Raw genomic sequence first — 15,020 nt, 5'->3', positions numbered from 1 at the left:
CTACAAACAGAGCCCAGTAAAAAAAAAAAAAAAAAAAAAAATTGAAAGTTAGAAGGGGTAGTGGGGAGATAGGAAGTGGGAGGGGGTAAGCAGCAGAAGGATAGAGAGGGCAGTAGTGAATGGGGGGACAGAAGGGCCCCAGGTCAGGATGTTGATCCTGCTCTGGGGGGGGCAAGATATGATAGCTGGCAGTGGGGAACCCACCAGGTGAAGGGTGCCACCCCAGTTGTGGGGGGAAGGGATAGGGGAGTGAGATCAACCAACCCAGGTAGTAGGAATGAAAGAACATATGGAAAGAGAGAGTCCTTACATAGGAGCACCTGCATTGGTGCTCTACCCAACACTGACCAGTGTCAGCATTCCACACCACGGTGGCCAAAGAGCCACAGAATGGTGTCTGCTTGGATGGGCAGGGGCATAAGCTGTCCACCCATCATGCTATTGGGGGGGAAGAGACATTTACTTCATTCATAATCCACATTCTCACTCTACTTGCATTCTATTTTTATACTTTTTTCTTACATTTTATAATAATGTTTTTTTACCTTTTTTTAATATTTTTTCTGTTAGCTTATATATATTTTTTTTTTTTTTTTTTTTTTTTCGCTCACTCATTCATCTTTTTTCTTGGAGTGTAGCATTATTACTGTGCTTATGTATTTTAATTTAGGGTGGTACTTTTATTAATTTAAATTTTAGCTAAAATTATGCCTCAGACTACAGTAGCAAAGAAAAGAGCTCAAAGTAGCAGGAACACTTTAGCTTGAGGTTCTCCTGTGAATCACAGCATTATTCAATGCACTTGTTGCTTATGTTTTTGTAGCAAAGGGTGCAAGGAGATTAATCACAATACAGCATTCTGATGGGATTATACAAGGGTTTGAAGAACATTGTTAATGCCTTGAAGGAACTGAAATGAGGATTCTATCAAGCACTCAGCTGCTTGGCTCAATGCTGGAGACCATGGTCAAGCATCGGACAACACATGGACATTCTCAATGGATCTCTGGTCAAACAGGAGGTAGCTATTGTTAGAGAAACAGAAAATATACTGTGTAAAAAGCATAGGTGGAATAGGACTAGGGTATGGCTTTCAGGGGAAAAAGCTAATGATGCTGCAGTTATCATTTTTAAGAGCAGAAAAGGTGCTCTTCTCTTATAAATTACTGGGAACCTAAAGGCATGCTCTCAAAATGTATTGGATAGCTCAAAACCCAGGAAGAAGCAGAGATTTTATTACTAAGAAATATCTGCAATCTTGCTCCAAAAAAAGTGCAATAGGTTGAAACAAAAAAATATTTTTTTAAAAAACAAATTGCATATCTTGTCTAATTTTGCTTATGATTATATGTGCATACTAGATTAAGCCAATATATATATGAGACATGACAATAAAGTTCCTGGACTGATATTGTTGCAGTCACGTTTTATGAGTTTGAAAATAAATGGATGTGATATGTTTTAGTTCAAATTTCCTCCAACAGATGGTGGTAGAGCGATTGTCCAGTAGGCCGACAGGTTACAAGTAACAATCAGTTTTGTTAGTAACATTATAACAATTTGTGACAATTTTGCAGTGGACCAATGAGCAACAAATGAATATCTAATTTTGCCTTAAACTAGGAAAATCTTTGCAGAAATGTATGAAAAGTTAACTGTTTATGGTGATGAAATGTTAAGTCATATCAGTATGTTCAAAGTATAAGTGGTTCAAAGACAAATGTAAGGATGTTTCACAATGACCCAACAAGTGGGCATCTGTCAACCTCTCAAAATTAGGATAGAGTTGAAAATTTGGGGAAATTGTGGCAAGAGATGTCATTTTACCCTCAGAATGATGGATGATAAGCTGGATATAAATAATGAAACAATTCATCAAATTGTGCATGAAGATTTATGGAAAAATAAGGTATGAACAAAATTTGTGCTGCACTGCCTCATGGATGGTTCTACAACACAAAGAGTGTCATCATGCGAAGACCTCATCCAGACTTGTCAAGACAATCCTAATTTGCTCGACTGTATTGTCACTGGAGATGAGTACTGGATGTTTCAGTACGACCCAGAGAAAGTGTCAGAGCATGCAGTGGACTTAAAATCATCTCCAAAGCCCAAAACATTTCGTTTACAGAAGTCCAGGGTCAAGACAATGCCGATCATGTTTTTTGATAAAAAGAATGTGATTCACAAGGAATTTGTATCTGAAGGGTAGCAAGTCAATGCTGCATTCTACATGCAGATACTTCAAAGACTATTGAAGTGCATTTCCCAGGTGAGGCCACCTTTTGAGAGAAAGGCAGCTGATTCTTAATACATGAAAATCACTCTCAATCACCCTCCCCTGCTCACTCTGCACTTGAAACATGGTATTGTACAGATCAACCATCCACTCTACTCTCCCAATCTAGCATCATCAGGTTTCTTCCTCTTTCCCAAGATTAAAAGTGCCCTCAAAGGAAAGAGATTTCAGGAATTGAGGACATAAAGAAAAACATAACTGTCGGCGAAGGTATCCAAAGAGATGAACATCATCCCTTTGGATGCCTTCGCAGACAGTTGTAATTTGAGTGTAATTTGTGAATTCAACAACCAGCTCCCAGTCACTTATAAAATTCCAGCCTGCTTCTCTAAATCATCACTTGATATGTTCCCATTCTCTTTTCTTCTCCTTGCTGACCTGGACACTTCCTTCTCATCCAGGTAGGATTTAAGTGCAAACCTTGGCAAATTGCAAACTCTGGCCGTCTCTCCAGAGTAGGATCTGCTGTTGTTTGTTTGTTATTTGGTTTTTAGGAGCATTAGCAACTAAAGCCATATTGCTCCGGGATATGCGGTGGTCATTCCCTGACCTTTCGGCATCCTCCGTATTAGGTGGTGACGGGCTCGAACCCCGGTCTAATCAAGAAGCGTGTGCTACACACTGCTGCTCCTTCCCACCTGGCTATGGAGGCGTCAAGGATCTGCTGACAATGAGCTCTGTGTCATGTGATTTTTATGATGTCATGCTATCCCCTTCTGGAGTTAGAATTGCTCCTTGCCATGTGGGCTTCGTATGGCACTCCCATGGGAGCAACTGTCTTCCATGACTTTCTGCCACCTGAGGCCAGTCCCCTTCCCCGCTCTTCCCTGTTTCCATCTCTAGCAGGCCCCCTTCTCCGTGCCTTTCTCTTTTTTTTTTTTTTTTTTTTAACTACTTTGTAACCCACCTTTCTTCACTATTTCCTTACTCACTCCTTCCAATATCTTTTTTTTTTTTTTTGGTCTCTGTCAGGAAGCTCAGGCAACCCTGAAAAAGGCCAGCCAGAGTATAATGGGCAGGCTGGCTCACCTCGCATTGGTGGTGGCGGGCAACATGGGGTTCCACTAGGGATCCAGCAGTCAAGTTTGTTTGTTATTTGGTTTTTAGGAGCATTAGCAACTAAGGCCATATTGCTCGGGGAATATGCGGTGATCATTCCCTGATCTTTCCGCATCCTCCGTATTTGGTGGTGATGGGCTTGAACCCTGGTGTAATCAAGAAACGTGTGCTACGCACTGCTGCTCCTTCCCACCTGGCTACGGAGACGCCTATAGCAGCCAAGTAGCCAGAGACACAAGAGAACATAACACCATTCTGACATAAACCAGACACTACACTTTTCTGGTTTTTACAGAGGTGCTGTAATTCTTCACCAAGCACCATGATGCAGATGTGAGGAAGCACTAGTGGCAACTTCCACAAAACACTATGCCACTATTCAATCAGGTGGTGGTTACTTTGAATAAAAATAGTTGCTTGAAAAATATCTGTTTATGTAAAAATGAAAGAGCTTAAAACCATTTTTGAGCTCTTTCATTGTGTTCTTTTAATGCACCAGTCCAGAACTTTATTGTCACACACCTCATATCTAGAGTATAACATATGTATTTGGCACTAAAATATTAATGATGAGTATTTTTCTATTATCCTTCTTTTTCTCTAATCTGTAATCCCCTTGGTCCTGAATTCAAGATCAATCAACTCTCTACCGTATTACAAATTTCATTTTTAATTTTTTTTATATATTTGTAAAATTTAACTTATTTTGTTATCTTTGACTTCCATTTTTTTCATTACCTGTGCAACTCTAATAAGAATTCACACTGCTGTTTTGAAGAAATTCATCACAATTCAATTTAGCAAGCAGGAATAATAAGTAATCTGGTAATTCTTCAGAAGAACAAAAGGTGTTTACTCTTTACAAAATGGAGAAAACAAGGATTCAAAGTAAATACAAACTGATTTGCATATTCATTCTATTAGAGTTAAACCAAATACAAAACTAACTATAATAATTTATTTGCCAAGGTAGGAAGTATTATGAAATATCCAGTTCTTACCCTGTTTCTGCACAGTTGTGAGATATAATGCCATTCATTTGCATCTCCTAGTTTCATTCTATACTTACATAAACGAGGTGCTTCTAGAAGTGCACATCGTCTGTAATGAAATGTTGAAAGAATAAAACAATAAGAGAAATCAATTTATATTGTATTTTAAAATTAATTACATTAAAAGTATTCTTATAAAACTACAACTTGAGTCTGTCCTAAAATTTAGATTTTGTATTGTGTTGTTTGTACTGTTTCAGCATTTTGTATTATTACAGTAATAAAGGATTATTTAGTATATACATATTTAGTTTAATAGAATTGTGTGTTACTGGTGAAATTCTGATAGTCTCATTGGCATCACATTAGGTTTTCTGTTCCTTAAAAACATACAAATGAATTTTCAAAAAGTAAAATTATCAACAAAGATGGAAAAGAAAAAAAGGGGGGGGGAAGGATTATGTTGACATCTATGGTAGCAGTATTATGAACTGCTGCCCAAAGGTGTTCAAGTAACTGTTGATAATTTATTTCTTAATGCATTGATGAATCTCACTGATGTATATAGCTGAGAATCCAGTATACATCAGATCTTGCTATTGGTGATGCCCTTTACATCTTCCTGGGGGGGGAGAAGAGGGAGAGAGAAATATTTTTTTTTTTTTGGTAGTTGTTGGCACATAGGCTTCTGTGGCCATAATGCACAGCCCAAGGTTTTTGCAGTACTTTGATCCAAGTCCGAGGCGGGAATCGAACCTGCAACCTTTGGGTTGCCGGGCATGCACTTTACCCACCCAGCTATATATATATATACATATAGAAAGAGAGAGAGAAAATCTGCATGTACTTGTTTATTATGAAGATATAAGATTCCCATAAAGATATGGGAATTCCACATAAGTCTGACTGCAAACTGTGCAGCTGGATGTACTGCTATATCTGCAGTGAAGATAATGATTGCTAAAACAGAATGGCAACTAATTGAATCTCTTTACCCCTCCTCTTAATGTGCCATTATCCTCATTAACTTCACAGACCAAGGAACCACCATTTAATGTAGAGCATTACTGTTGAAAAGTGGAGAAGTTGAAGACAGTAATTTGCTATAAATGCTGAACATTTCACAGATGGCAACATCGTGCTGCACATGACAATGCAATCCACCCTCCCCACACACACCAACTTTAAAATAAATTTTAATATCTGCAATAAAGATGTGATTGATATGACAGACTAATGGTACCTGAATGAATCCCTCTTTTGTGCATGAAACAAGAAGCACATCTTCTTTTCCATAAGCAAGGGGGTTTTGAGTGTAATGAAGTAAACTGGTGTCACACTGAGATAAATACCTAAATTATCACAATGATTATATAGGGAAATAGATATGTCTCTTTAAAGACCTTCTAAAAATGTCTCTAAACAGATGAAAATCTGACAGTATAAGAGCCAGACTGTATGGTGGATATTCAAAAAGTTTTTGTATTTTTCTGGATCCACTCATACATGCTGGATTTCACACCATCAGATTTTCATCTATTAGGACTTTTAAATATTTATCCAAGAAACATTTTGCAATGGATGCTGAATGTTATGTATGAGACAAAACACTTGCTTACGGAAGCAAGGGTTTTGAGAGGCACACTGGTGTCACACTGAGATAAATGCCTACACTATTACAGTAATTATGTAGAGAAATAAATAATATAGCTCTTTAAACACATCCTGCTAGTGTTATTAGGATGCCCACAAAATAGCTGATAGACAACATTACTATCATGTACTCTTTACTACCATGTAGCATAGCAGATGTAGCTCATCATTTGTTACAGCATGCTCGTACTACCTACAGAATTGTCTGCATATTTCACTTTATTAACATTAAGCGAATTGTTAATCACAAGGGATTATCATCCTCAAAAGCTCTAGTGTTTTTCAGTTGAGTTTTGTCTATTAAATTGCTTCTATAATTAAATATTATTTTATTGTTGCTTTTTATTGATTGCGTTTATTTTATTGATCACTTTCTATTGGATATCTATCTATTCTTCAAATTAAAATGTTGAAGTTGTGATATTCTCACAATTGTCAAAAAAAAAAGTAAAATTCTCAATGTATTCAGCTTAGTTTTCATAAATCACTAATATCAAAACCGTTTGAAACTCTATAAGCTCTACAGTGATATCTGTAATGTTCCTTTGACACTGTTAAAGCTGATCCAACTATGTAGAGAGGTGCAACAAATTTATTGAGCAGAATTCACATTACTGTTTTGAAGAAAATATTCACAATTCAATTTAGCGAAGAGGAGTAACAAGAAGTGATTCTTCAGGAGAACAATAGGTATTTATCCTTTACACAAATGGAGAAAATAAGAATTAAAAGTAAATACAAACTGATTTGCATATTCATTTATTAGAGTTAAACCAAATAAAAACCCAACTATAACAATTTATTTGCCAAGGGAAGAAGCATTAAGAAATATCCAGTCCTTACCTTGTTTCTGCACAGTTGTGAAATATAATGCCAATTCTCTAGTATCAAAAGGGTTAATATTAAAACTATATGTCATTATCAGTTATACCTAATGTTTTGTGGTTACTTACTTTGGAAATGGATTTTTCCCATTTACGGATTCTACAGTAATGGAGTTGTTTTCAATGGCATGAAGAACCTCTTCAGAGAGCTGCAAATTATTTAAAAAAACATTATAGAAAACAAATTTTTCAATGATATCACTTGTACTTCTTTTTAAACCTTTATTTTGGTTAGTTGCAATTCTAAAGACATGTCATATTACATAAAATTTTATTTATTTTTATTTTGGCTAATTTGAACTGAAGCCTCCATAACTGTGTTTGGAGTCTTAGAGAAAAAGTATTTTAAAAGCTAAAAAAACAGAGGAACAAGGCCATTTTCTCATTATTTTTGTATATTTTTTTACCATAGAGACACCTTTTTGAGTAAAAAAAAAAATAAAGCTTTAATTCACATAATTTCCTAAATTCCTTTCAAACAAAACAAAACATACATATTTATTATTTTATCATTTTATATATATGTGCATTTATTATTTTATCATTTTATAAATATATCACTTGGTCTGATGAGACCAAGTGATATATTTATAATATATCACTTGGTCCCTTGAGCAAAATATCTATTGTGCATTAATCACCAGTTCAAGATTAATGGTTGCTGCTGAACTCTAGCTTCTTAATCATACATATAGTCTTACTTGAGTTGATTTTGAAGTGATTCTTTGCTTTCATGTGTAGTTCCAAGTTAACAATCTGACAGACCAGTTGCCACCATCTATTGTACTGTTTCTAGTTTATGCTTGCTATTGCTGCGAAAGTTAGATGCCCCTTGTTTTATGTTTAATTATTATATAAAATGGTTTTTTGTTCAAATTATTTATTTGACAAATATATTAATTCAAATGTATCATAATACTGAATTTTTATGCACTTCACAGTGATGTAACCTTCAAAGAGGTTTGCATGTCTACATTTATTTTGATATGTTTCTATTTTTTTTTTTTTTTTTTAGCAAAATTTAGAAAAGTTCCGTTTCCTTGAATAAAACAGGTTTAAAAATACAAGTTTAAAAATTTTAAAATTTTCATTAAAAGATAAAAAAATATATGGACATTTAATAAGTATTGCAATTCAACACAGAGGTCTGCCATTAATATAAGCAGAATTCAACAAGACCAAGAACTTTTTTTCAGAAATAGAAAAGAAAATTTTTGTCATCAAGCTGAGAACCATCTACTGCTAGGTTAAATTTGCTTTTGATTCAGTTCCATTAGGACTGAAATCCTATCAAGAGATGCTGCTTTTCTATTTCTTATTACACTTCATATAATGTGCGTGTGACTGTTATTTACTCATGCAAAAATATAATCAACCTTAAAATTTGTATTTGATCCCCTCTAGGATGTTATTTATTTTATTTTTTTTCAACATGAATTCCACAAACTTTTTTTTTTGCAAACTGTTCACTTCCAATTCAATCACTTTTTATGAAAATTTGTAATTTTTTTTTTAATATCACTATCAAATTTAATCCTCTAATACAGTGGTTCTCAATGTTAGGTATGCGTACCCCAAAGGGGTAACGAGGTAAAACTTTTGGGTGTATGCCATGAGAGCTCAAAAGTCGCTAGATCTAGTAACAAAGTCGCTAAGTTGGCAACACTGCTGCTGATTAATTTCTGAGAACTGAGTGATGAAGCACGGCACTGTAGTTCATGTCTGTACATGTTTGTCAATCCTCCCTCGCCTTCTCTACCTGAGAGCCGAACCTAGCCGAACAGCTGATCTCCCAGTCAAAACATCCATTCTAAGTTAGTGAATGCACCTTCTTACTGCTCTATGTATTTGTTGTAATTTATTTCACTTGCTGTGCTTAAAGTTATTTTTAGTCTTCAGTTTACTGTGAAGTTAAATGAACGTGTTTCTAAAGTACCCTGAAACATGGATAAATCAATAATTAAGAAGAAAAGTAACATGGAGCTGGAGCCAATTGCTTCTACATCTATGACTACATCATAATCCCATGTGAGTAAAGAGGTGGATTCAGCAGTAACTAAAAGAATGTTAAAAGTTAAACAATCAAGTGATAAAAAAATTAAAAAACGTAAATATCACAAATCATATTTACAATTTGGCTTTATGGACAGGAAATTTAGTAGAACCAAATCCACAGTGGGTTGTTTGCTCTGAAGTCCGTCACAAAATTCTATGAAAATCATCTCTTTTACGGCGACACTTTGAAACAAAACATGAGCATTTAAAAAATAATGCCATTAAACTATTTTGAACATCTTTTGGAAGACTTGAATAGTAGAAAAACTGTAATTAAGCATTTTTCTGGCATAGAAGAAAATTAAAGTGCACTTAAAGCATCTTACAAAGTAAGCCTTTAAATTGCCAAAGCTGGAAAGGCTCACACAATAGGCGAGTCACTCATTCTTCCAGCAGCGGAAGAAATATTTTCTTGTATGTTTGGTCAAAAAGGGGCAAACCTAGTCAGAACCATTCCTTTGTCAAATGACACAGTTTCCAGGAGAATTAAAGATATGGCCTGTATATTAAGGACCAACTCATTCAAGCTATTCAATGCAGCCCGTGGTTTGCCATACAAGTGGACGAGTCGACAGACGTAGCTGGGCTAGCTCAATTACTTGTTTTTGTGTGTGGAAAATTCCGGGATGCAATATTTGAAGATATTTTATTTTGTAAGCCTCTCAAAACTTCTACTATGAGTGAGGATATTTTTAATATGATTGATTCATTTTTTGGCGAAAACAACCTTCAATGGAAAAATTGTATTTCTGTATGTATTGACGGAGCAAAAGCAACGACTAGTTATATCACAGGACTAGCAGGTCGTAAAAAACAAGTTGCACCAGAATGTAAGTTCACTCATTGCTGTCTTCACAGTGAAGTACTGATAGCTAAATTTCTCCCTGATGATTTGAAAATAGTTCTGGATGAAAGTGTACAAATAGTTAATTTCATGAAAACTCGACCATTGAAGACTTTTTTCAATTATGTGTGAAATGGGTAGCCTGCATAAGAGATTGCTGCTTCACACAGAAGTACGCCTTTTTTTCATGGCGCTTTTTTTCGTGGACCACGAGTTTCGACTTTCTTTGAGACTACAAGACTTAGAATGACTTCTATGGTTAGCATATTTAGCTGATATTTTTTGAAAAAGTGAATATTTGGAACTATCATTGCAAGGAGACAACGTTGATGTGTTCTAAGTTGAGAAGAAAACTGAGGCCATGGTAAAAAAAAACTCTCTGGAAAAACGAAATTAAAAAGAACAGCTGTGACCAATTTCTTGACTTAAAAAGAACAGCTGTGACTAGATTCATTTCTTAAAGAAAATGAGCAAACGATTGCAGACTTTGAAGACAACAAATAATCGTCCACTTAAGCACTCTTAAAACTCTTATAAGGCAGTATTTTCCACCCCCTGATGAAACGCAAGAATGGATTCGAGACCCCTTCACATTTGATTTGGAAAAATGTAAGCTTCCATTGTCCAATAAAGAAGAGTTGATTGAGATATCTTGTGACAATAGTTTAAAAAGCATTCATTCCAAAAAGCCATTGATTAGTTTTTGGATTGGAGTGAAGAAGAAATATCCGACTTTGTCAAGAATTGCAGTAAAATATTTGTTATCTTTCACAGCTTATTTATGTGAAACTGGTTTTTCATCTTTAACTGCTTTAAAAAATAAATATAGGAACAGGCTGGATGTTGAAGGTGACTTGCAACTCTACCTTAGCAAGATAATCCCAACCATTGATGAACTGTGCAGGCGTAAATAAGAGCAACCATCTCACTGATTACCCAGTAAAATGTTTATAATTTTATAAGATTTGTTAAATTGCTTATGTCACTCTTTGTGTTTATTGATATATGTAATTTATGAATACAAAATTTAATCTGTTTATATATGTTTTATTTTATTCCCATTGTTATACTGTAACTATAGTTTTATCTATCTATACAAGGGGTAGGCCAGTTACATATACATTTCCAGGGGGTACGTGAAGCATAAAAGGTTGAGAACCACTGCTCTAATATATGGCTTGTCAGTCTGAAATAATGGACATAATTATTTCTCATGTTGAAATGGAGATTATGTGGGAGCTTACAGAAAAATTAAGAATAAAAAAATGATACTTTTTTTTACTCAATGTGAAAAAGATAACTTTTTATGCCATTCAGTCATATGACCATCACAATTAGTCGCATCAACCCAAAAACTAACCACCTATTAAATGTATTACACGGCAACATTTTTAGATTTTCTGTGAAATCTTATCATCAGACCTATAGACACAGAAAATATTATACAAGGCAAAAAATCAGAAAATAAAAATTGTTTAAAATAACTTCACTTGAGAGATTGGGATTATGGGACCCAAGTTGCCGCGCACGCACACGATCAATTTTATATGTTATTTTGATTCCGACTATGATGAGAAATCAAAGACAAAATTTAAAAAAAAAAAAAAAAAAAAAAAAAAAAAAAAAACTGAAATCAAACTCAAAATGCACAAGTAACAATTGCAAATTGTTAATTATAATTTTCTGTTGTTGCAATTCTTATTAATCGTAGTTATTAATTTGTAATTGTAACTACAAATTACAAATTCAGTTAACTTATGATCATTTCTGATTTTATAATGGTTAATTTTTTAAGATCTGTTTTGAATTTTTATAGTAGTTGGAAGAAACACTACACTAAATCTGCAAAATAAATGATTGATGATCTAGATAATAAATGGATAGAATCAGATATAATAATCCACTCTCTGGGGGATGGGAGTCTTTCTCAGCAATAAATGGCAAAAACTGAACTAATTTTAAATTGGCATGGTAAAAATCAGGTACTGTAGCATAAATGTCAGAAAAATTTCCATAGTTACATAAACAGAGAACTCACTCAGATGACTTGTGGAAGCAACAAACTGAAAGAGCAGGAACTAAAAAAAAAATAAGAAAACATAAGGTAACAGCCATTGTCCTAAGTATCTGACTGGAGAATGTCTTGTCGACTACAGGCAATTCCCTCATATGGGGGGGGGGGGCACTCAATTTTGGAGATCTCAGTTAGAGGATAAAGAAGGAGTGTTTCAGATTGTGGAAGGTTGTAGTTGGATTGTTGGTTATTTGGCTGATGTTGTTGGTACAAGTAGGTTCCATGCACCAACAATTGTTGAGATCTTGTCAGCATGGTATGGAGATCTGGGTAGCTTTCTCACGTCACCAAAAAGAATAGGGCCAAGTTATGCTCCCACAAATAATTAAGCAGGCCATGTTAAAACTTTCATTTAGTTTTCTTCATTTAAACCAAAAAGAGAAAGCCTAAAAAAAAAAAAAAAAAAAAAAAGAAATGCAGGCCATAAAATATGGCCAACTGTTAATTCCTTCCAAATTTATTGTTTTATCTTACTATCCAAATTCAAAATTGACCATGTATTGTAAACTCTTAAGAGCAATGAAACTAGCTGTTTAAATAATTTCTCTTCAAACTCTTACTGGCACCTCCATAGCCAGGAGCAGCAGTACGTAGAACACACTTCGATTAGACCGGAATTTGAGCCCGTGACCACCAAATATGGAGGATGCAGAAAGGTCAGGGAATGACCACCACATATCCCCGGAGCAATATGGCCTTAGTTGCTAATGCTCCTAAAAACCAAATAACAAAACAAACAAACCGTTATCCCTCTAAAGTGTTTATTCTTTCTCAATGTATACATCAGAAGCTGACTCATAACATTTAACTATTTTTCAGATATGCAACAGTTTGGTTTGACATACTATTAATGATATTATTAAGACAATTTCACCTTTAGCACCCAAAAAGTGGTGCACGTATATAATCAGGTACCACACATATGTACGACTTTCTGGGAACAACTTCTGGAATTTAATTTTTCACATTGTGTAATATAAGTTTATCCACTGAAAGTTGTTCAGCAATATGCTCCATGATCATCACACTATATTTTAGTCCTATCACCTCCACACTCATCTGAGTGCCTCCTCACACAGACATATATAACTAGTGCCTTCCTTTTGAGCTGCATTCCAAATACAAATTGCTTAAAACTTCAAAACTGCTTAAATTTCAAAATTATATAAAAAATAATCTAAATGAATTTAATGTTTTTAAGCTTCATTATTCATTTTATTTAGCAGAAATCCTGAGGAGAGAGATAATGATTTAACAGTATTCAAAACCATTTAATTAGCAACAAACCTTTTGATTGGCAAAAGTAAGACAAAGTAAAATATCTTCTTTATATATGCGAGAAAGAAAAGGACTAGTCTTGTCAAGATCAGGGTTCTGCCGCCATTCAACAAATTCCTGGTGATAAACTGGATCAACCTGCATTAAAGCAAAATCACATTGTTAAAAATAATGTATAGCTTTTTACATAAAATTAAAGAATGTATAAATTTATTTTATATGCATCAGTACAAATAACCCAAATTGTTCTGATGTAAATATCATTTCTGTCTTAAATTAGATTTAGACAAAGATCTCAGATACTTCAAATTTTAATATTTTATGAAATGGAAGACATGGTTTATTGAGAAACATATTTTACTTTCTTATCATTTTGCACATGAATAACAAAAATTATGCACATGTTAAGCAAATGTAACTATAAACAGTTAGAAGTCAAAGTTATTTCATAATGTCAAAAGAGGAAGGGCAACTCATGCTTTTCAGATGCCCCTCCACAATTTCACTCAAAAAAAATTGACATCATCCTGTACTTGGTCTGGCTTAGGTCTTTTAAGGCCTATTCCATTGTAGCTCTTGGATGTGGTCTTGATCTGGCCATCGTTGTCTTGGTCTACCCATATCTCTCTCTTGCCTGTAGGTTTGTAGTTAAAGGCTAATTTTTGGATCCGGTCTTGGTTCATTCTATGTGGATGAACCATTTTTTTTGATACCCTTTTATGTCATTTGCTATGTTATCTACTTTTAATTTCTCATGAATATCTAAATTTGTTTGGTGGTCTAGTCTTGTAAAGCCTAAAAATGGTCATAAAAATCTCATTTGTGCTGCTTCTAGTTTGTGTGCATCTTTCTTATTTATGACCCAAGTCTCAGAGCTGTAGATGAGGGTTGATTTTAAAGTGATGTTGTGTAGTCGTAATTTTGTTTCAGTTGTCATTTGTTTTCCGTTTAAGTGGCGTTTAATCGTTCCGTTCATTTTATTATATTTTTGTAGTTTAGTGTGAATGTCTTTCCCTTCATTTGATATTAAATTTCCCAAATAGGTGAAGTCAGATATTTGTTCTATTATTTTGTCATCAATAAAAATTTGACTATGTTTTTTTCCACATAATCCCATTGATTTTGTTTTCGAGGTGGAGATTTTCATCTCTTACTTTTTGCCTATTTTATTCAGTTCATTAGCTGCTATCTGTAGTTCATCTTTGGATTTTGCAATTATAACTTGATCATCAGCATATAATATAGTGCCGACCGGGCTAGCCAGGTGGGTAAAGTGCCTGCCTGGCAACCCAAAGGTTGTGGGGGTTCGAATCCTGCCTCGGGCTTGGATCAGAGTAAAATGAAAAAACCTTGGGAGGTGCATTATGGCCACAGAAGCCGATGCGTCAACAACTAACAAAAAAAAAAAATATATATATATATATATATATATATATATATAATATAGTTTTGGATTTTATTCCTGTTGTTCAACTGTATTCCGTTGTTAATTGTTTGTTTCCATTCTTTAATAATTTTATTGATGTAGATATTAAATAAATTTGGTGATAGTCCACACCCTTGTTTGACTCCTTTTTATTGGTGTTAACTGGGTCTGATAGTTGGCCATTAGAATATTTTATGCAGACGTTTGAGTTTTTATATAGGCTTTGCATCGCTTTCTGGAGTTGGGTTGGGATATTTTCTTCATGTAGAATCTGCCCAAGTTTTTCCGGTTTACATTTGTCATATGCTTTTTCATAATCAATAAACAGCAGCAATGTTGGTAGGTTGAATTCTCTTCTTTTCTCCAAAATTTGTTGTAATGAGAAAATGGTATCTATTGTGCTTCTCCCTTTTCTGAACCCACATTATTCTTCTAAGAATTGTTCACTGCATTTAT

The 15,020-nt window shown here is 34.4% G+C and overlaps 1 protein-coding gene across 1 annotated transcript in view; it reads right to left on the bottom strand.

Moving 5' to 3' along the window:
* The window catches only part of LOC150082157 (guanine nucleotide exchange factor for Rab-3A-like), a gene marked incomplete at its 5' end in the record, with an annotated part of 70,860 nt that overhangs the window by 6,973 nt on the left and 48,867 nt on the right, over positions 1–15,020 (bottom strand). The window contains 3 exons of the mRNA XM_090380439.1: positions 4,360–4,459; positions 6,957–7,036; positions 13,148–13,276. Of these exons, the coding sequence (XP_090236565.1) occupies positions 4,360–4,459; positions 6,957–7,036; positions 13,148–13,276 (309 nt within the window). The remainder of the gene's footprint in view (positions 1–4,359; positions 4,460–6,956; positions 7,037–13,147; positions 13,277–15,020) is intronic.

Source organism: Mastigoproctus giganteus, chromosome 8 (assembly GCF_048544385.1).
Source record: "Mastigoproctus giganteus isolate SK-2022 chromosome 8, ASM4854438v1, whole genome shotgun sequence".
Classification (NCBI taxonomy): domain Eukaryota; kingdom Metazoa; phylum Arthropoda; class Arachnida; order Uropygi; family Thelyphonidae; genus Mastigoproctus; species Mastigoproctus giganteus.
Note: the sequence above shows the minus strand (reverse complement) of the source record. Positions and strands in the feature narration are given on the sequence as shown.